General features: G+C 47.2%; 1 protein-coding gene across 5 annotated transcripts in view; it reads right to left on the reverse strand.

Moving 5' to 3' along the window:
* The window catches only part of IFT140 (intraflagellar transport 140), a 258,874-nt gene that overhangs the window by 99,311 nt on the left and 136,288 nt on the right, over positions 1 to 23,275 (reverse strand). For 4 of the 5 annotated variants that reach the window (XM_084642123.1, XM_084642121.1, XM_084642122.1 and 1 more), the window contains one exon: positions 20,349 to 20,479. The exons of the other annotated variant lie outside the window; for it this stretch is intronic. In XM_084642123.1, coding sequence (XP_084498249.1) covers positions 20,349 to 20,479 — 131 coding nt within the window. The remainder of the gene's footprint in view (positions 1 to 20,348; positions 20,480 to 23,275) is intronic. 5 annotated transcript variants of the gene reach the window in all.

Genomic DNA, 23,275 nt, shown 5'->3' on the forward strand with positions numbered 1-23,275 from the left:
TTTGCCAACATCGAATTGAGAATAGCTCCGATGAATTCTATTCTTTGAACACACGTCAGGGTCGACTTCCGCACATTTATTAGAAGACCTAATGCCCGGAAGGTTCATTATATGAGGACGATGTCGGACTTCACCTGCACTTGAGACCAGCCCTTGATGAGGTAGTCATCAAGGTACCGGAACATGTGGACTCCTCTTCTCCTCAGAAACGCTGCTACCACTGTCATACACTTGGTGAAGACTTACCGGGTGGCTGACAGATCGAATGGCAGGGCTGCAAACTGGTGATGCCCTTGGTTCACCACAAACCTCAGAAACCTTCTGTGGCCTTGGAAAAAAATAAGTATATGAAAGTATGCATTCTTCAAGTCGAGGGCAGCGTACCAATCCCCTTGATCCAGTGACAGGACGATGGAAGCCAAGGATATCAAGAGGAACTTAAACTTTTTGAGATAGGAGTTGAGCCAACCAAGTCGAGGATTGGTCTGAGAGCTTACTTGGCTTTGGGGATCAGGAAATAGCGGGAACAGAACCCTTTCCCTCTTAGCGATAGTAGAGCATCTTCCACAGCTCCCATCTGGAGAAGGGATTGAACTTCTTGCTCTAACTGAAGCTCAGGAGAAGGGTGAAAAGGTGGGGTAGAAATAAACTGGAGGGAATATCCGAATTCCACTGTGTTTAAGACCCAGTGGTCTGAAGTAACCTGTTCCCAGGCTTTGAAGAAATGGGAAATGTGGATGGAAAAGATAGGGTGACTGGATCGTTGATTAAAGGGATTGATAGGTCACCCTTGAGCATCTCATCAAAACAAGTGCTTCAGAGCCAACTGGGAAGGCCCCATGGAGGAGGAGGGTGGAGGTGACCTACTACATCCAAACCCCATTGTTTCTTCTTCTCCTCTGGTCATGCCAGGGTGGCTGGGGATAATAATGCTGATATTGTTTTGACCTATACAATCTTTTGGGCTGTGCCAGAGTATGCAGCCCCAGGGACTTTAATGTCACCTTCGAGTCTTTTAGGCCATATAGCCTGGCATCTGTTTGCTCTGATAAGATCAAGGGTCCTGTGATGTTATTGACATGAACTGTGACCGTATAGATCATTGTTGCAACCAAGGTCCTATAGTTGCACCAAATCTTGTACAAGGGAGGTCAAGTAAGGTGTCTATGGAAAGGCTGTAATTTGCTGGTTATAATTATGCTGCCTGTATATGTGTATCATTTTTGTATTTGAAGTTATGAATATTGGCTATGTACTTGTATCCAATGTGTTTGATTCTAACTAGCATCAGTGAAGTATTTGGTCAGCTTCTTGAAAAAGGTCTGTCAGGGTTCCTTCCCCACTCTGAACTCTAGGGTACAGATGTGGGGACCCGCATGAAAGACCCCCCTAAGCTTATTTTTACCAGCTTAGGTTAAAAACATTCCCAAGGCACAAACTTTGCCTTGTCTTTGAACAGTATGCTGTCACCACCAAGTGATTTAGACAAAGAAAAGAGAGAGGTCCACTTGGAGTTCCTATTTCCCCCAAATATCCCCCCAAGTCCTACACCCCCTTTCCTGGGGAGGCTTGAGAATAAACAAGATGAGCACAGACCAGCCTTGGATTTTTAACACCCAAAAAACCCAATCAGATTCTTAAAAAACAGAACTTTATTAGAAGAACAAAAAAAGATAAGAGAACAACTCTGTAAGATCAGAATGGAAGATAATCTTACAGGCAGTCAGATTCAAAACATAGAGAATCCCTCTAGGCAAAACCTTAAGTTACAAAAAGACACAGAAACAGGAATACACATTTCCTCCAGCACAGCAAATTTCACAAGCCAAAACAAAGAAAACCTAACCCATTTTCTAGCCAGATTACTTACTAACTTTACAGGAGTTGGAGGGCTTGCATCCTTGATCTGTTCCCGGCAAAGGTATCACTCAGACAGACAAAAGCCTTTCCCCCTCCCTCCAGATTTGAACGTATCTTGTCCCCCTGATTGGTCATTTTGGGTCAGGTGCCAGCCAGGTTACCCGAGCTTCTTAACCCTTTACAGGTAAAAGGACTTTGCCTCTGGCCAGGAGGGATTTTATAGCACTGTATACAGAAAGGTGATTACCCTTTCCTTTATATTTATGACAAGGTCTTTTCTGAGTAAGTGCCCAATTAAGAAACACTTAATTGACAATGGAGTTTGGGAGACGCCAATCCACATCTGAGCTTTCCTGGGAATGTTCAAACTAACATGTAAAAAATGGCATTGGCCTGCAAAAAGCTGAATCATTCATGGACATGTGACTTGCCTAGGTGGCTACAAACTCCATCTTGTTGCTGTGATTTTGCACAGAAGAACAAAGGGGTTTCCACCCACCAGAGAGAGAATATAAAAGGCCCCGGAAGCCCCTCCATTTTCTCTTCAGCTGGCTCAACAGATAGCCTCTCCACCCCAAAGAGATGCCTGAAAGAAACTGGAACAAAGGTCTGTAACTATGGGGTGTGAGTGATTGCTGGACCCAGGTCATAAGCAACAACGTTGGTCTGAAAAGGATTGGGCCCAGACTAGGAAGGAGTCTAGTCTTTGAAAGAAGCTTATTGGGACATCTCTAAAGGTGAGATTTACCTGTATTCAGTTTCCTTATGTATTAAGCTTAGACTTGCATGTTTTGTTTGATTTTGCTTTGTAACTTACTTTGTTCTGTCTGTTATTACTTGAAACCACTTAAATCCAACTTTTTATACTTAATAAAATCACTTTTGCTTATTGATTAACCCAGAGTAAGTAATTAATACCTGTGGGAACAAACAGCTGTGCATGTCTCTCTATCAGTGTTATAGAGGGTGGACAATTTATGAGTTTACCCTGTAAAAGCTTTATACAGAGTAAAACGGATTCATTTGGTGTTTAGGCTCCCAGAATGACTGAATACTGGGTGCTGGGAAAGTCCCTGTTAACTGAGCAGCCCCTGGGCTAAGTGAATCTAAATTCTGTGAACTGCAGGGGGGCGTGACCCTTGTTCTGTCCAGCTCAGCAAGTCGGGAGTGGAGGGAAGCCTTCTCTGGCAGGGGGATTTGCTCTCAGTGGTATCCCAGGACATCTAGTGACTGTCTTGAGGGAGTTACTGTGACCCAACCCATCACAGGTCCCTCAAATGGCAGGTCCCATAATGCCTGTTGAACTTCCTGCAGGAACCCTGATGCCTGCAACCAGTAGCTTCTGCGTATGGTGATGGCTGTAGCCATTGATCTGGCCACAGAATCTGCACCATCCAGGGCTGCCTGCAGAGAGGCTCTGGCCACCTCCTACATGAGGGTCAAGAACGCCTGCTGGCTATTCTGGGGAGGCCTATCTTTAAATCTGTTCATTGCTTCCCACATGTTAAAATCATAGCAACCCAACAATGCTTGCTCGTTCGCAAAGCAATGTTGAAGCCTGCCTGCTGAGTAGGCTTTCCTCTCAAGCAGGCCCAGCTTTTTAAGTTCTTTTGCTTTTGGTATTGACTCCACCTGGCATTGGCGGTCCTTCTCATTGGTAGCCACCACCATGAGTGACCCAGGGGGAGGGTGTGAAAATAAAAATTCACAGCCTTTAGCATGTACAAAGTACTTCCACTCCATTCTTTTGGCTGTGGGCGGGAGGGAGGCTGGGTTCTGTGAAAAAGCCTTAACAGGCTCCATAATTGCCTCATGCGGGAGGAGAGCAACCTTTGCAGGAGTTGTTGCCGTCAAGATGTTCAAGAAGCCATGGGTTGGCTACTTGATGACTTCAGCCTGCAAGCCCAGGTTGCATACCACCCACTTTAATAAATCCTGGTGTGCCCCTTTGTCATCAGCTCCTCATCTGGCAAAGAGGAGGAAGAGGTGTGCAAAGTTGTCATAGCTTCCAATGCATCCTCTCCTCAGGGAACCTGCTCCCGCTGACTGATACCGGCTTCGGTACCTGGTTGCACACCAGGTTGCGCACCCTGTTCGGTGTCGGGCTCCAGAGTGTGGCCAGCCCCCACACTGGCACCAGTGTTCAGATCCAGGGTTTCTCAGTGCAGTATTGGTGGCGTCCTACTTTCTGAGGTCACTGAGTAGGAACACCATGAGCTGGTGTCTTGACCTGGGGGAAACCCCCATGAGCTGCAGAAGGGCCACTGCATGGGCCAAGTGTTCTGGGGCATCATCGCGCCTGGAACTCCCAAGGTCAACGAAGGTTGCAGGAAGTGGCATATGCAATCTTGCCTGTCTCAGTGGTGCAAAAAGCAGGACACCGAGTCTGACCCCGAGGAGGAGGACGAAGATCGAGTGACCAAGGCAGCACTGACCCTCCCAGCACCAGGGAATGGTGCCGTGGCTATGTTCTGGGTGAAGCAATCAGAGGACCCTGGAGAGTGGTATTGGCACTGGCCTGGAGCTGGTGGAGGCCTCTGTTCCACCAACCAGCGTTGGCAGTGTCTTGTCCACTAGGTTATCCCAGTATCAGCAGAGCCAGTCTCCAGCTGATGCGTATGCTTCTGGGGTAGACGGTACTGCAAAATGGTTGGTACGTTGCCAGATAGGAGGTTGCGCTTCCCTTTGTGGGGTCTGCAGTACCAGCATAGCTGTCAGTGGTACTGTTTGCCATGAGAGGGAGAGTGGCCTAGCATGGGTCTTGCTCTATCCTGCTCTCTTCACCTATCTCCTCCTGGTGCCAGACAGCAGCTCTTTTCATGGTGCCTATGATGTTTCTTCTTGGGCACTGGTGAAGAGGAACAGTGCTTAGAGCCTCTACCATTGGGAGGCGCACTGCAGACCAATGACGATGTACTTGGCACCAAGTCAGATCTTGGCTCCAAGGCGGGTCTCAGTGCTACCTCCATGAGGAGTTTCTTTAGTCTCGCTGTCCGGTCTTTTTGGGTGCACAGTTAAAACTCCTGACAGATCTGGCAGCGATCCTTCCTGTAAGCCTCTTCCAAACACTTGAGACAGCTCAAGTGAGGGTCGCCGGTGGGCACAGGTTTGTCACAGGAAGAACAAGGCTTAAACCCCAGAGACCAAGGCAGGGGGCACCTCTCCGTCACAGAGAGATGTCTTAATTGTATCACACTAAAACTCACTAAAAACTATTCGAACTAACTAAACTGTATAAGAACCACTATAAGAGTTTTGCCACGGCAAAGGAGGGAGTTCCAACAGCCATCAAAGGCAGTAAGAGGAAAAAGACAGTTACCTCTTTTCGTAACTGGTGTTCTTCGAGATGTGTTGCTCATGTCCATTCCATTCTAGGTGTGTGTGCTTGACACACGTACCGGTGCTGGAAGCTTTTTCCTGAGTGGTATCTGTAGCGGACCGGCTCTGGCACCCTCTGAAGTGGCGTGCATATGTCGCTGTATAAGGGGCACCGCCGGCTTCCCCACACCCTCAGTTCCTTCTTGCCGTAAACTCCGACAGTGGGGAAATAGGGAGGGTCATGGAATGGACATGAGCAACACATCTCAAAGAACACCAGTTATGAAAAAAGGTAACTGTCTTTTCTTCTTCAAGTGCTTGCTCATGTCCATTCTATTCTAGTTGACTCCCAAGCAGTACCACTAGAGGCAGGTAGGAATTCATGGACATGTAGACTACAACACAGCCCTGCCGAACCCAGCGTTGTCTCTGGCCTGTTGGGTGATGGCGTAATGCATGTTAAACTTGTGCCCCAAAGACCATGTCGCAGACCTGCAAATGTCCTGGATAGGGACATGGGCTAGGAAGGGCTATGTAATTGTATCTCAATGTGTTTGATTCTAAGTAGCATTAGTGAAGCATTTGGTTAGTTTCTTGAGAAAGGAATTTGCAGATTAAGTGCCCAATCAAGAAACACTTAACTGACAATGGACCTTGGGAGACTCCAATCCACAAATGAGAAGTCTTTCTGGGCTTTTCAAGGTAGCAAGTGAGCAAACTGAGTCATGCATGGACATGTGACTTGCCCAGGTGGCTACAAACTCCATCTTGTTGCTGTGATTTTGCACAGGAGAATAAAGGGGTTTCCACCCACAAGAGAAAGAATATAAAAGGCCCTGGAAACCCCTCCATTTTGTCTTCAATCCTGCTTCTTACCTCTGGAGGGACTTTGCTACACTGAAGCTCTGAACAAAGGACTGAATGACCATCCAAGTTGTGGATGTACTCTAGAGACTTGATTTGAACCTGCAGTTTATTCCATCACTGCTACAAGCCTAACCAAGAACTTTGCCATTACTGTATGTAATTGATTCCATTTAACCAATTTTCGCTCTCATCTATATTTCTTTCTTTTTATGAATAAACCTTTAGATTTTAGATTCTAAAGGACTGGTAATAGCGTGATATGTAGGTAAGATCTGATTTGTAGATTGACCTGGGTCTGGGGCTTGGTCCTTTGGGATTGGGAGATCCTTTTTTTCTCTTACTGGGGTATTGGTTTTCATATACCATAAGAAGTGGCTGCTGGTGGTGATACTGGGAAACTGGAGTGTTTAAGGGAATTGCTTGTGTGACTTATGGTTAGCCAGTGGGGTAAAACCAAAGTCCTCTCTGTTTGGCTGGTTTGGTGTGCCTTAATAGTAAACGAACTCCGTCTTTGGGCTGTAACTAACCTGCTCTAAGCAATTTGACCTGAATTGATACTCTCAGTTATGTCCCACCAAAGACAGCATCATTACACTCCCCTCCCCACAACCCCCTTGGCAGTCCAGAGTTGTGGCCGTGACCACTAGGCCACAATTCCCAACCAGACCCTGAGAGGAGACCATTATAACTGGTGGAGAACGCTGGCATTCAATCCCACCCCTGAGAGAAGGGGAGATTGACTGACCTAGGTGGCCAAATAGCCTGGTTTAGAACAACAGGGCCTCGTCAGCCAGCAATGATGGAGTTGGAATGATTGTTGAAATGGACGACCGAGAACCAGCAGCAGCAGGTGGCACAGCAGCAGCAACTCCTGCAGCAAATGGCCGCTCAGCAGCAGCAACTGATTTGGGACTTAGGGGCCCAACAACAGGAACAACAGCAAAGGTTAGTTCAACAAGTTCTGGCATTGATGCAGTCCCAGGGGTCCCCCGGAGCTTCCCCATCAGGGGGCCTGGGCCCAAGCCCATGAGCCCCGCTAGTACCTGTGAATCTCACAAAGATGGGCCCTGAGGATGACCCCAAGGCTTTTCTGACAACATTTGAGCAGGTGGCTATGGCTGCCCAATGATCCCCTGACCAGTGGGCCATCCTGCTGGCACCTTACCTAACGGGACCAGTGCAGGCCACATACCGGGGACTGGATTCAGAGAGTGCCCAAGACTGACCTCAGGTCAGAGCGGCCATCTTGGACTACCTCGACATTACTGAGGAGACCTTCTGCCAGAGGTTCTGGGGGGAAAGGGACCCTCCAGGGGCCTGACCCCGGATTGTCAACCAGAAACTGCGAGACCTATGTTGGAGATGGCTAAAGCCCGAAGGGCGGACCAGAGTAGAGGTGGCTGAACTCATCCTGGTGGAGCAGTTTGCCCAAATCCTCCCGAAAGGGGGTAGGGACTGGGTACGCAGACATCAAAAAGAGTCACTTACCAATGCAGTGAGATTGATGGAACACTATCTGGCAGCTGAGACTCCAACCCCAGCCCGAACATAAAATCTGGGGTCCTCAAGCAATTGCTCTGCCCAGAAGCCAGGAAGAACGAGGGGGCCAAGCACCTGGGGGAAGACATTTCCCGAGGCCTGGGTCCCAACCAGCAGTCTCGGGGCTAACCATGGGAGCCTGTTTCTCCTGTGGGCATCCGGCCCACCATTATCAGGAATGCCCCTATATGGAGTGCAGCTATGGGCAAGTATGGATGGTAGAAAGCCGTGCCTGGAAGCGCACCCCAGCAAAATTAACAGTTCCTGTACAAATAAATAGAACTGAGGTAATAGGTTTAGTAGACTTTGGGTGTGGGCAAACCCTGGTCCGGGACAACCTGGTCCCCAACCCTGAAGCCCGCAGAGAGACCATCTTCCTGCAGTGCATTAACAGGGATATTAAACCCTATCCCATTGCCCGGGTAGAGGTCATCATAGGGGACAACATGAGGCCCCTTGTAATAGGGCTAGCCCCAACCCTAGCCTACCCTGTTATCTTGGGCTGGTACTGGGAACACTTTTCAGACCCATTGAGGGGATGTAGACCTGTTCCCAGGAGCCCGGATGAAGCATCTGAAGGAACCAGGGCAGGCAGAGAACCCCAGTCCGTGACCCTGGCGGGAGTAGATGAGGAGCAGGACCCCAGGGAGGGGGTTTCCCACCAAGAGGAAGTGCTGCCGGAAGATCCACCCAATCAGGAGACGTTACCAACTCCACTCCTGGAAAGGGAGTTACTGACCCGAGAGACGGATTTTGTGAAGGACCAGAGGGAGGGTGAGACTTTGACCCATGTTTATGAATAACTCCCAGTGATTAATGGTGAGGTCGTAGATCCCCACCGGGATGCGCAGTACCTCCACTTTGAACTCCAAAAGGAACGATTATATCTGCTGGAAAAAGGACCACTGGACAGAGGAAATCCGTTCACAACTCCTTGTCCCTCAGCCACATTGGCAAGAAGTCATGCGATTGGCCCATGCCATCCCCTCCGCAGGCCACCTTGGACAGGAGAAAACTCTGGCACGGACTTAGACCACTTCTCCTGGCCTGGCGTACATCAAGAAGTTAAACTTCTGTGACTCCTGCCCGGAATACCATCAAGTCAGGCCAAAAGGTGGATGAAAGCCCTCCTCATCCCCCTCCCTCATCATTGAACCTCATCAGATTTCTTTTGGCCCAATCCTCCAATTTGTCTAGGTCCCTCTGTATCCTATCCCTGCCCTCCAGCGTATCTAGCACTCCTCCCAGTTTAGTATCATCCGCAAATTTGCTGAGAGTGCAATCCACACCATCCTTCAGATCATTTATGAAGATATTGAACAAAACCGGCCCCAGGACCGACCCCTGGGGCACTCCACTTGACACCGGCTGCCAACTAGACATGGAGCCATTGATCACTACCCGTTGAGCCCGACAATCTAGCCAACTTTCTACCCACCTTATAGTGCATTCATCCAGCCCATACTTCTTTAACTTGCTGACAAGAATACTGTTGGGAGACCGTGTCAAAAGCTTTGCTAAAGTCAAGATACAATGCATCCACTGCTTTCCCTTCATCCACAGAACCAGTAATCTCATCATAGAAGGCGATTAGATTAGTCAGGCATGACCTTCCCTTGATGAATCCATGCTGACTGTTCCTGATCACTTTCCTCTCATGTAAGTGCTTCAGGATTGATTCTTTGAGGACCTGCTCCATGATTTTTCTAGGGACTGAGGTGAGGCTGACCGGCCTGTAGTTCCCAGGATCCTCCTTCTTCCCTTTTTTAAAGATTGGCACTACATTAGCCTTTTTCCAGTCATCCGGGACTTCCCCCATTCGCCACGAGTTTTCAAAGATAATGGCCAATGGCTCTGCAATCACAGCCGCCAGTTCCTTTAGCACTCTTGGATGCAACTCGTCCGGCCCCATGGACTTGTGCACATCCAGCTTTTCTCAATAGTCCCTAACCACCTCTTTCTCCACAGAGGGCTGGCCATCTATTCCCCATGTTGTGATGCCCAGCACAGCAGTCTGGGAGCTGACCTTGTTAGTGAAGACAGAGGCAAAAAAAAGCATTAAGTACATTAGCTTTTTCCACATCCTCTGTCACTAGGTTGCCTCCCTCATTCATTAAGGGGCCCACACTTTCCTTAACTTTCTTCTTGTTGCCAACATACCTGAAGAAACCCTTCTTGTTACTCTTAACATCTCTCACTAGCTGCAGCTCCAGGTGCGATTTGGCCCTCCTAATTTCATTCCTACATGCCCGAGCAATATTTTTATACTCTTCCCTGGTCATATGTCCAACCTTCCACTTCTTGTAAGCTTCTTTTTTATGCTTAAGATCCGCTAGGATTTCACCGTTAAGCCAAGCTGGTCGCCTGCCATATTTACTATTCTTTCGACACATCGGGATGGTTTGTCCCTGTAACCTCAACAGGGATTCCTTGAAATACAGCCAGCTCTCCTGGACTCCTTTCCCCTTCATGTTAGCGTACAGTGTCACATCTGTACCCTAGCGTTCAGAGTGGGGGAGGAACCTTGACACAGGCCATCTGTTTCCGGGTGATAAATGGAGGTACAGAGGCTCTTTAGTCTCAAAAGCTCACAGACCTGTTTCATCAAGCGGAATGTGAAATTGGTGCCTTGGTCAGTCAGAATTTCCTTGGGAACTCCTACTTGAGCAAAGACTTTCAAAAGTTCCGTGGCAATAGTCTTTGCATTTGTCAGGGTTCCCTCCCCACTCTAAACTCTGGGGTACAGATGAAAGACCCCCTAAGCGTATATTCTACCAGTTTATGTTAATAACTTCCCCAAGGAACAAATTCCTTTCCTTGTCCTTGGATGGTATTGCTGCCACCACCAAGTGATTTAAACAAAAATTCAGGGACATATCACTTGGAATCCCTATTCCCCCAAAATATCCCCCCAAGTCCCTTCACCCCCTTTTCTGGGGAGGCTTGAGAATAATATACCAACTAATTGCCTTTAATGTAAATATAGACCAGACCCTTTATCTTTAGGACACTAAAATCAATCAGGTTCTTAAAAGAAGAACTTTATTATAAAGAAAAAAGTAAAAGAATCACACCTGCAAAATCAGGATGGAAGGTAACTTTACAAGGTAATAAAAAGATTTAAAACATAGAGGACTCCCCTCTGGACTCAGCTTCACAGTTACAAAAACAGGAATAAAACTACCTCTTAGCATAGGGAAAATTCACAAGCTAAAACAAAAAATAATCTAACGCATTTCCTTGCCTTACTTACAATGTTTGTAACCTTAGATGGATTATTTCAGGTATGTTTTCAGGAGATGTTGTATCTGCCTGGTCTCTCTCTCCGTCCAGAGAGGGAACAAACAAAGAGAGCACAAACAAAACCTCCCCTACGTCTGCCCAGATCTGAAAGTATCTTCTTTCCTTATTGGTCCTTTTGGTCAGTTGCCAACCAGATTATTTGAGCTTCTTAACCCCTTACAGGTAAAGATTCAGTACAGCTGCCCAGGAGAGATTTTATGCTACCCTTATCTGTATGTTTATGACAGCATTGGTGTTACGGAGTGGGATTGCCTCCAGATAATGAGTCGCATAATCAACTATCACCAATAGGTGTTTGTATCCAGTGGCACTCTTTTCCAGGGGGCCGACAAGGTCTATCCCAGTTCATTCAAAGGGGACACTGATGACAGGGAGTTAGGACTTAGGACGGAAGAACCCAATGCACAGTTACAGACTAGGGACCGAATGGCTAGGCAGCAGTTCTGCGGAAAAGGACCTAGGGGTGACAGTGGACGAGAAGCTGGATATGAGTCAGCAGTGTGCCCTTGTTTCCAAGAAGGCCAATGGCATTCTGGCCTGTATAAGTAGGGGCATAGCAAGCAGATCGAGGGATGTGATCATCCCCCTCTATTCGACATTGGTGAGGCCTCATCTGGAGTACTGTGTCCAGTTTTGGGCCCCACACTACAAGAAGGATGTGGATAAATTGGAGAGAGTCCAGCGAAGGGCAACAAAAATGATTAGGGGTCTGGAACACATGACTTATGAGGAGAGGCTGAGGGAACTGGGATTGTTTAGTCTGCGGAAGAGAAGAATGAGGGGGGATTTGATAGCTGCTTTCAACTACCTGAGAGGTAGTTCCAGAGAGGATGGTTCTAGACTATTCTCAGTGGTGGAAGGACAAGGAGTAATGGTCTCAAGTTGCAGTGGGGGAGGTTTAGGTTGGATATTAGGAAAAACTTTTTCACTAGGAGGGTGGTGAAACACTGGAATGCGTTGCCTAGGGAGGTGGTGGAATCTCCTTCCTTAGAAGTTTTTAAGGTCAGGCTTGACAAAGCCCTGGCTGGGATGATTTAATTGGGGATGGGTCCTGCTTTTGAGCAGGGGGTTGGACTAGATGACCTCCTGAGGTCCCTTCCAACCCTGATATTCTATGATTCTATGTGGGGACCTGCATGAAAACCTCCTAAGCTTATCTTTACCAGCTTAGGTCAAAACTTCCCCAAGGTACAAAATATTCCACCCTTTGTCCTTGGATTGGCCACTACCACCACCAAACAAATACTGGTTACTGGGGAAGAGCTGTTTGGAAACGTCTTTCCCCCCCAAATACTTCCCAAAACCTTGCACCCCACTTCCTGGACAAGGTTTGGTAAAAAGCCTCACCAATTTACCTAGGTGACTACAGACTCAGACCCTTGGATCTTAAGAACAATGAACAATCCTCCCAACACTTGCACCCCCCCTTTCCTGGGAAATGTTGGATAAAAAGCCTCACCAATTTGCATAGGTGACCACGGACCCAAACCCTTGGATCTGAGAACAATGAAAAAGCATTCAGTTTTCTTACAAGAAGACTTTTAATAGAAATAGGAGTAAATAGAAGTAAAGAAATCCCCTCTGTAAAATCAGGATGGTAGATACCTTACAGGGTAACTAGATTCAAAACAGAGAGAATCCCTCTAGGCAAAACCTTAAGTTACAAAAAAGATACACAGACAGAAATAGTTATTCTATTCAGCACAATTCTTTTCTCAGCCATTTAAAGAAATCATAATCTAACGCATACCTAGCTAGATTACTTACTAAAAGTTCTGAGACTCCATTCCTGTTCTACCCCCGACAAAAGCAGCATATAGACAGACAGAGACCCTTTGTTTCTCTCCCTCCTCCCAGCTTTTGAAAGTATCTTGTCTCCTCATTGGTCATTTTGGTCAGGTGCCAGTGAGGTTACCTTTAGCTTCTTAACCCTTTACAGGTGAGAGGAGTTTTCCTCTGGCCAGGAGGGATTTTAAAGAGGTTTACCCTTCCCTTTATATTTATGACAGCCTGGTTGAATGCGTTAACAGAACCCTGAAGCAGATGCTGAAAAGGTTTATCCCAGATGCCCTCCACCTCTTGTTTGCCATTTGGGAAGTCCCACAATCCTCATTCAAGCTCCTATATGGGAGACGGCCTCGGGGAATCCTTGACCTAGTCTGGGAGATGTGGGAAGGACGAACTCCAAGAACTCAGAATGTCCTACAGTACATGCTGAGACTCAGGGGGAGACTTGAGACTCCAGGACAGAGTTCCTGGCTATCTTCGAGGAGGAAAAAATGGTGGCGAGAGCCTCCCTCTAGCGTTCGTGGGTTTGTTGGGTGGGGAGGAGGTTTTCTTTAGCCACAGCTGTGGCTGTGGCTAAAGAAAACCTCCTCCCCACCCAACAAACCCATGAACGCTAGAGCAGCTGTGGCTAAAGAAAACCTCCTCACCACCCAACAAACCCACGAATGCTAGAGGGAGGCTCTCGCCACTATTTTTTCCTCCTTGAAGATAGCCAGGAACTCTGTCCTGGAGTCCTCGGGCAGTGCGTCCATGAATTTGGCAATAGACTGCCAAACATTAAAATCATATCTGCCAAGGAGGGCCTGGTGTTTATCCACTCTGAGCTGGAGGCTGGCACTTGAATAAACCTTCCTCCCAACAAGTCAAGCCTCTTGCCGTCTTTATTTCTGGGAGTCAGGCTGGGTTGCCCCTGTCTATCTCTCTCATTGACCACAGATACCATGAGGGAGTTTGGTGCAGGGTGAATGTACAAATATTCTGATCCCATAGCAGGGATACCTTGGATGGGGCTACCATGGCCAGGATGTCAAACAGGCCATCGGAGGGTTCAGCTAACTCCTCCACCTGTAAGACCAGGCTTGCTGCCACCCTCTTTAGCAGCTCCTGATGTGCCTTAGCATCATCCTGAAGCACTGACTGGGATGGTTCTGCCACTGCCTCATCAAACAATGATGATGATGAGGCAGGGGCCGGGGGGAAGAGTGGGTGCCACTTCCACCTCTTCCTTAGTCTCCACCCCGGTAGAAGGCTCCTGAGCACTGCGCTCCGACCCTGCGTCTGATGCCAGGGGAGGACAGGAGACAGTCACTGATCACCTGTCTGATGCGCCTGACACAGAGCGCTGGACGAGAGTCCCAGGTGCCCACGGAAACCCCCATGGGTTCCAGAACCGCCATGGGGGAGACCACTAGCCCTGGGGCCAAGCACCAGTCGGCAGTACCAGAGGAGCTCCTCCGTGCTTGGCTGAGAGCGACTGGCTCGAAGGGCCCAGTGCCTCTTCCTCTTAGTTCGAAGAGGGTGAGTGACACTAATGAGGCTTCAGAGTCCTCTTCCTGATGGCTTCTTCAGATTCCTTGGCTCCCCCGCAGAAAAATGGGGGAGTAAAAGAAATCTGTGGGGAACACACGCCCCTCCCACAGCAGCCCGGGTGTGTCTGCTTCAGAGGTAAAAGTAAGCTGGTACGCCCCAGTACGGTGTACCGGCAAGAGTCAATGCACCGTACTGGGGCAGCCCGGCTTCCCTAGGGGGCAATTTAAAGGGCCTGGGGCTCCCAGCAGTGGCTGGAGCCCCAGGCCCTTTACACTGCCTCCAGAGCCCTACTGCTGGAGCCCTGGGGTAGCGGCTGCAGGGCTCCGGTGGCTATTTAAAGGGCCTGGGGCTCTTCTGCTTCTACCACCCCAGCCCTTTAAATAGCCGCCAGAGCCCCACCGCCACTACTCCAGGGCTCCGGGTGCTATTTAAAGGACCGGGGCAGTAGAAGCAGGGGAGCCCCGGGCCCTTTAAATAGCTGCTGGAGCCCCGGACTGCTACTGCTACCCTGGTGGGAGGGGAGGGAGCACGTACCTTACAGGGTGGGCTGGGGCTGGGGCTGGCTCTGACCCTCTCAGCCCCACCCCTTCCACCCTAGGCCCAGCCCCTTCCAGGGGCCAGAGCTGGCCCCAGCGTACAGGTAAGTCACTCGACTTACTTTCATCCCTGGTCTGCTTGGAGCAGCCAACAGCAGAGAGCAGATCACAGCAGGGGGGAGGAGAGAGGCTGGGCATGTGTGTGTGTGTGTGTGTCCGTGTCCAAGGAGAGATGTTAAGGGGGTGGGGCTGGGCACCTGCCTGCGAATGAATGAGAGAGACTTACTGTTGCATCCTGAGCTTAGAGATGTAGGGCTGTGTGAAGCGGGCTCTGTCCCTGAGGCAGAGCAGAAATGTAACAACTATACAGAGAGGCTGCTAATGTTTCAATTGTTAGTTAATTGTTCCCATTCTTGGTCAATTAAGACTTCTTTACCTTGCCTGAGTGGTGTAAAGAAGCCTTATTGTAAATGACAGTAACAAAATCCTCAGCTAGGAAGGTCTACATGCTTTCTCACTTTTTCCCTGTGCCAGAGAGGCACAATGGGGTTAGATTACAGCTCAGGATCTATTTTACTTATCCATTTTAAAAAAATGCAGGACAATTATTAGCAAAACTGTAGGACTTTCTAGTGTGAAAGTCTGAGCCCTTTAAAGCGACATTCTACTTTACAGTACACAAAAATAAAAGTAATGTAATTTAAATGAAAATCCAGGATTCTAACTGAAACGCAGAATCTTAGTTACCAAGTATTTGTAACTTAACTTTCATGTGTTTAGGAAATGCTGAAGTTATTGTGATTATTTTTTCTGTAAGGTAGTTTTAATAAATTACCAAAATAAGTGAAACTGATTGGATTATTTTGACAAATAAAATATGCAGAATTTTTGCATTTTTTGGTGCAGAATTTGAATTTTTTGGCACAGAGTTCTGCCAGGAGTAAAATCTAACAGTGAAGGGAAGAGACTTGGTTTGACTGACTTCTCATCTTCCCTCTGGTATCTCCTCTTCTTGGAGATGGGTAATGATGATTAACTTTTTGCAAACAAAGTCAGCACGGAGGGAGCTGTGTTCAGGAAAAGAACCAAGGACTCCCACTGCAGTGACTAACCTCAGTGTCTGTCACAGTTACGAGGCTAGCTGCCTGTTCGTCTGCCTGTTTTCTCTGAGGGTATGTCTACACAGCAAATGAAGGTGTAATTGAAGCTAGTATGGGTAACAATAGAGTAAAGATATGGTTGCACAGGCTGCAGTGCAGACACAGAACCCAAATGTGTGCCCAGGGCCTCCAGTAGCACGCAGGCAGCTTGCTCATACTACCATGTCTTTACTAGTATTGCTATTCAGGCTAACTAGATTAAAGCTGGCATGGGTATGCCTATCTGCATTAGAACAACATCTTCACTTGCAGTGCGCACTCAACTCAGTGATCAGCCTTTTGCCTTACCTGCCTTTGGGTGGAATCTCACAGTTCTTCCATTCTTAGACCATACCTGAGTACATCACCCAGATTATACCAATCACTGAACACCCTGCAGGTCTGGCACCTGTGTTCAGAGGTGGCAGGTTTGTAGAAATTTTGGTGGTGGCCAGAACCCGCACCCCCACAAACTCCGTCCCCCACCTGCCTAAGGCTCTGGGAGGGAGTTTGGGTGGGGGGAGGAGGTCTGGGGTGCAGGCCCTGGGCTGGGGATTAGGGTGCAGGATGCAGGCTCTGGGAGGGAATTTGGGTGCGGAAGGGGGTCTGGGGTGCAGACTCTGGGATGGAGTTTTGGTGTTGGGTGTAGGCTCTGGGCTGGGGCAGGGGATGGGAGGTGCAGGAAGGGTGAGGGGTGCAGGCTCTGGGATGGCATTTGGATGGAGGCTCTGGGCTGGGGGTGGGGGTGTAGGAGGGGGTGAGGGGTGCACGCTCTGGGAGGGAGTTTGGGCTTGGAGGGGGTGCAGAGGGAGGGGGTGCAGGCTCTGGGAAGGAGTTTGGGGATAGGAGGAGGTGCAGGGGTGAGGGCTGTGGGGCTGAGGATGAGAGGTTTGGGGTGTGGGAGGGGGCTCAGGGCTGGGGTAGAGGATTAGGGTGTGGGGGGATGAGGGCTCTGGCTGGGGCTAGGGATGAGGGGTTTGGGGTGTGGGAGGGGCTCAAGGCTGGGACAGAGGATTAGGGTGCGGGGGGATGAGGGCTCTGTCTGGGGCTGAGGGGTTTGGGGGATTGGAGAGGCTCAGGGCTAGGGTAAAAGGGCAGGGTAAGGGCAGCCTGCCCTGCCATTAGTGAATGGGGGGCATTAGGACCCTGCAGCAGCAGTTGATGCGGGGACCAGGGGAGGTGAGCGGGGGCCGCAAGTGGGGGCCAGGGGACATTCGGGGGAGGTGCGGGAAGGCGGCAGGTGGGGCCCGGGGAGAGACCCGGCCCCAAACATTGGTGGAGCCAGGCCCCCGGGCCCTGAATATTGCTGGAGCCCAGGCACATGAGTGTATATAACTCACCGCCCCTGCCTGTGTTTGCTCCTTTGTTTCAGGCCTCAGATGTGAAGCCTCCTGGTGCCTGAGACCTGCTCCACACACAGTTTTTGTATCAATGTGAATTTTTTGGCTAACTGTGTGTTTGGGTTTTTTTTTTTTTTAACTGAAATAGTTATCTGGTCCAATCCCAAGTGTGGACACAGTAATATGGGTATAAAGGTGTCTAAGGGCATGTCTACACTACAGCCACTATAGAGGCATAGCTACATTGGTGCAACTGTGCCACTGTAGCGTAGAAGCTTCCTCCATCAACGAAAGGGTCTTTTCTATCCAAGTAGTTAATTCACCTCTCTAAGAGATGGTAGGGGTGGGGGGGTTGTACCACTTTAACTATTTGTGTGTGCAGACAAGGCCGAGGATTTAACATGCAAAGTTAAATTGAAATAATTTAAGATGTGTAATTAAAGGGAATTAAGTGCATTAATTAAAGCATATTAAACCTTTGTGAGGGCACTCATATTCAGAAACAAAATAAGAGACTGTAGTCACATCTACATTACAAGTACTACAGCAGCATAGCTATCTAGCTATGCTGGCATAATCCTGTAGTACACACAGCCTACACCAATGGAAGGGGTTTTTCCATCGGTGTAGGAATGCCACCTCCCTGAGTGATGGTAGCTAGGTCACCAGAAGCATTCGTCCGTCAACATAGCTGAATCTATGCTGGAGGCTAGCTTGGCATACAGTTATGTGGATCAGGGTTTGTTTTCTCATACCCCTGACCAATGTAACTATATAGACTTAACTTTTAAATGTAGATCAGGCCTGTTTTTCCCAGTCTGAAGGAGAATCCACCAGGGCCTGTTCAAGAGAATGTTCTTACAATGACTGCTTCATTGTTTGGGCAGTTAGATCCACATTGGGTTTTAATCAATGGCTTCACAACGGTGTTTCACCTTTAGGGGAGGATGTTGAAACGGTCTGACCACCTTTGTCAGGTATGTCTACACTTCAAGCTGCAGGTGTGAGTTCCACCTCAAAGAGACATACTTGCACTAGCCTAATTGATCTAGCAACACAAAAAACAGACTGTAGTCACGGCAGTGCAACCAACAGAAGGGGCTGGCCTCCCAGAGCATGTACCTGTCCAAAGCCAAAGGCATGTACTCAGGACTGCTAGCCCATCCACTGGCTGCGCTGCCACGGCCACATTCTATTTTTACCCCATTAGCTCCATCACAGCTAGCACGAGTATGTCTCCCTGCACTGGGAATCACACTCTCAGTCTAAACTTCACCATCTTAGAAGTCAAGCACACAAATAACATTTTGAGATACAGACTGAAATATGCAATTAATACAGAGACTTATCGTCATATTTCATCAGTCTCACTTTCTTTTTACTTACTCCTTGTGCACATGCAGGCCAAGTGGATTAAGCTAGCCAGAAGACAAGGAAGTACAGGGCCAACAGGACTGGGCAGTGAGGTGGTGAAAAGCACCCACTAAACCAGGGCAGGCTGGAGACTAAATTAGACAACGGACTGGTTATTCCATGTTTATATTGAATAATCCTGTCAGAAGCAAGGAGTTAAACAGACTCCTTTATTTGCACTCACTCATCAAATATAAAATCCACTGCATTTCAACATCAACTGTACAAATCACAATTTTCAATGCCTCCTAAACAGCATTGCAAGTTTCATTAGCACATTATCTATCTGACACTGCACTACTTTTAGTCTGTCCTGGATGTGTGGTATTTTTCGTTTTTGGGGTTTTTTTTTGAATACCAGGAACAACAAACATTTATATAGCTAAAAGCTAACGATAGCACAAATGCAGATAAACACTTAGCCAAGCAGCAAACACTAAGGATACATCACACTGCAGCTGGGAGGTATAATTCTCCACTCAGATAGACATACACGTGCCAGCTCATTCAGAGCTAGCGTGCTAAAAATAGCAGTGTGGCTATGGTGGCATGGGCAGTGGTTCAGACTAGCCACCTGAGTACAAACCCATAAGAGGCCCTAGATATGTACTCAGGTGACTCACATGAGCTGCCATGGCCTCACTGCTATTTTTAGCATATTAGCTCAGACAAAGCTAGTGCAGGTATGTCTGTGCAAACTGGAAATTACACTTCTCAGCTGCACTATAGACATACATGTAGTGTCTTAGCCATTTAGGTCACGGGTTCAAATCCAGCTCAGTAGCAATCAAGAGGTCTGATTTGATGGCCGTTTGGTGGCCTATGCAAAATGAGTTCTGTTCTTGATGGAAAAGTGCCCGTACCTCTTGCACAAAACTAAACAAAATGTGTACCATCATTGGGGATCTGAGCAAAGAGACCAATGAATGAACAAGCCATAAAGACAGATCTGCCCTCTGATCCAGAGAGGTGGTTCCTCTATGTTGAAGTTGAGACACAATGAGGGAGCCAGCACTGCTGCAGCTGCTTACTCAGTACTCAGGCTTGAGATGTGTCAAAATCAGCGATTTTCACAAGTACTAAACTCAGCATTTTTTTAAAAAACAGAGAGGTGTTGTGGTCTAGTGGATTGAGCACAGCGCAGTAACCCAGGAATGCCCGCATTTTTATCTTGGCTTTGCCAATGACTTTTTGCGCAGCCTTGGACAAGTCAATCACTTTCTATGCTTCACTTCCACCATCTGTAAAATGGAGCTAACACTTACTTGCATACCTCAGGCATTTACATACCACCAAGATCAGGGCCATATAAAATCCTAGGTAGATTCACAATACCTGTGAGGGTTAATTAATGTTCGCATAGTGCTTTGAAAACAAAGCATGACCATAAATGCTAAGTATCAGTGTAAAGGGAAAGAGAAAACAGAGGCCTCACCAGTAATTATTTTTCTCTTCTACATATGCAACAGGGATAAATGTGGTTATCAACAAAATGTTCCACTAAAAGTTGGAGAAAGGAAGCCCCAACAAGATTTATCTACACACAGTTTTTGTCCCGATTTAAGTAAAATCAGTTAAAAAAACAAACTTAATTAAATCAGAGCAACTCGCTAATTTGTGCAGGGTTCTTCCAGCATCAAGGAATGGCTTGTTTTCGTAAATTAGATTCCTATCCTAAACCATAAGCCAAACTTTCCAAAATGAAGTTTTCTTACTTTTCAGGCTTTTGTCCAGAGTAGGAAGGCATGGCTCCACCATCCCCTTGTCCAGCCTTGAAATCAAAGAATTTGACTGTGTCCATTTCAACATCATAGAAACAGATCTTAGAGTCAAGACTCTCATCGGCCTATGGCAGGGGAAAAGAGAAGGAGTTAGAGCCAACAGTAGAAGAGACCAGCAAGGTAAAATTCAGCTGGCCTATAAAGGCAGCCCACAAGCCAGCCAGCAGCACAGGAGCCAACAAACACCTGAAAACAAAGGAGTCCGAGTGGGGGATTTGGGGGTGGGAGGGCAGTTTTTGTTTGTTTGGTTTTGGGGGTTCTTTTTTCCTTCTTCACAGTAGATTAGCAGGGAAGGCTATGGCAGCTACAGGGGCAGCTATAGAAGTGACCCAAGGAATGGAAGAGTTAGTGAATATGACTGGATATGGAAGTTGTGGGGATGTACATTGTTCTGGAGAGGGTACTGGAAAGGTGCTTTGTTTGTATGAAGTGCCACCTGATAGAGCTGATGGAAAAGAAGATCTGAGGTTTGGAGTTACAGCTAGAAACCTAGAGTTTCAAAGGAGATTTGAGCAGGTGATGGAGAGAAAGAGAGAGGAGGCTGAAAGGAAACTTCATGAATTGCAGATGCATGCTGGACCAGGGAACTGTGAGGGTAGACTGCTGAATGAAGAAAGTGGACAGTGGAAGCATGTGACTTCGAGAATAAGGCAGAGGAAAAACCAGCTAGTGAAGGAGAAACAGAGCTGAGGAACAGGTTTGCTGAGTTGGAAAATGAAGGGGAGAGGCAGGCAGTAACAGAAGATGGGAGAGCAAGGAAGAAGAGAAGAGAGGCTAGTCCTACAAGAAGAGGGGAAGAGACAATAGAGCTAGCCAGAGTTCAGAGACGCCAGAGGATAGAGGACAACTTGTAGAAGATTGCAAGTGAGAACAGACAACAAGAAGACTTGCAGCCAGAAAGAACAAAAGAGGGAAGGCCGGACAATCATACCAACAACAAGAAGAGGCAAGTCTACATAACTGGGGACTCCCTACTAAGAACAACAGGCCTGTCACCAGAGCTGATCTGGAGAACAGAAGGGTGTGCTGTCTGCCAGGAGCTAAGATATGGGATGTGTCCTAAGACAGAAGAGGATCCTAATGGGAGTAGGAAAGAATCCATTGACTGTCTTTCTTGTGAAAAAAAATGATACTGCTAGATTCTTGCTCAGACACAGCTAGGAAAACTATGCCAGGCTGGGGAAGGTGCTGAAAGAAATGGACACTCAGGTGATCTTCAGAGGGATTCTACCTGTCCCTAGAGGAGGAGAGCGAAGACAAGACAAGATTATGATGATCAACAGATGGCTCAACTAATGGTGCTATAAAGAGGGCTTTGGGACATTCCACTATTGGGAGGCTTTAACAGACAGAAGACTGTTCTCATAGGATGGGCATCCATCCATGTAGGAAGGGCAACAGACTTCTAGGATGGAGGTTTGCACAACTGATTAAAAGAGCTTTAAACTAGGAATTCGGCTAAGACAGTTGGGAGATGCTCATGTAATATCCACACCTGATTTTAATATTGAGAGGAAGGAAAATCAAGTAAAAGCGAATACAGCAATGGAGAAAGGAAAAACAGAGGGTAGGAGAACAGATGACAGAAGGAAAGATAGTGCCAATACCAATGACAGTAACAGTCAAATAGGTAATACTGATGGTAAAATGACTGTACGTAAATGGGCGAGGAATCTGGGTGAAGCCAAGCAGAAACAAGAAAGACGTCTGTACACAAATGCAAGGGGCCTGGGTAACAAAATGGAGGAACTACAACTACTGGTGCAGTAAGTGAAATCAGATATTATAGGGATAATGAAAACATGGTAGAAAGTAGTTATGACTGGAATACATATATTGAAGGATATGTGCTGTTCAGAAAAGACAGAAATAAAGGTAAAGGTGGTGGAGTAGCATTGTATATTAGTGATGAGGAAGACTTAAAGAAATTAGAAATGATGGAATGGATAAAATGAAATCAGTTTAGGTCAAAATCACTATGGGAAAAATGGTAACAGAGGCTCCACTGGAATAATGCTTGGGGGTGCTACAACCCCCCAGGACCCGATTTGAATATGAAGAGAGGCCGCTAATATTTTTAATGAAATAAAAGCTACTGGAAATTATGCGATTATGGGAGACTTTAATTTCCCAATATAAATTGGAGGACTAGTGCTACTAATAAATGTAAGATCCAGATATTCTTGGATGTGATAGCCAACAGATTTCTTCACCAAATAGTCACTGAACCAACAAGAGGTGATGACATTTTAGATTTAGATTGGTAAGTAGCGAGGACCTCATAGAAGAACTGGATATATAGAACCTTAATTTGAGTGATCATAAGTTAATTCAATTTAAACTAAATGGAAGGATAAACAAAAATAGGTCTGCAACTAGGGTGCTTGATTTCAAAAGAGCAAACTTCAAACAATTAAGGAATTAGTTAGGGAAATGGACAGGCCTGAAGAACTCAAGGATCTGAATGTGGAGGAGGCTTGGAATGATTTAAGTTAACGTTGCAGAAACTATTTGAAGCCTGTATCCCAAGCAAAGAGAAACATTTGTAGGGAAGAATTGCAGACCAAACTGGATGAACAAGTGTTCCAAACAGATTATTAATAAAAAGCCTACAAGGCAAAGAAGAAGGGATAGATCAGCAAGGAAAGCTATCTCCTGGTGGTCAGAAAGCGCAGGGGAAAAGTGAGAATTGCCAAAAGCCAAGAGAATTGGACCTGGCAAAGGAAATTAAAACCAATAGTTAAAAGTTCTTTAGACATAACAAATAAAAAGAAAGCAATGAAAGAAGTGGGACTGCTAAACACTGATGTTGGGATGGAGATTAAAGATAATCTAGATATGACCCAACACCTACATGAATA

Source organism: Lepidochelys olivacea, assembly GCF_965140295.1.
Source record: "Lepidochelys olivacea isolate rLepOli2 genome assembly, chromosome: 10".
NCBI classification, from domain to species: Eukaryota; Metazoa; Chordata; order Testudines; family Cheloniidae; genus Lepidochelys; species Lepidochelys olivacea.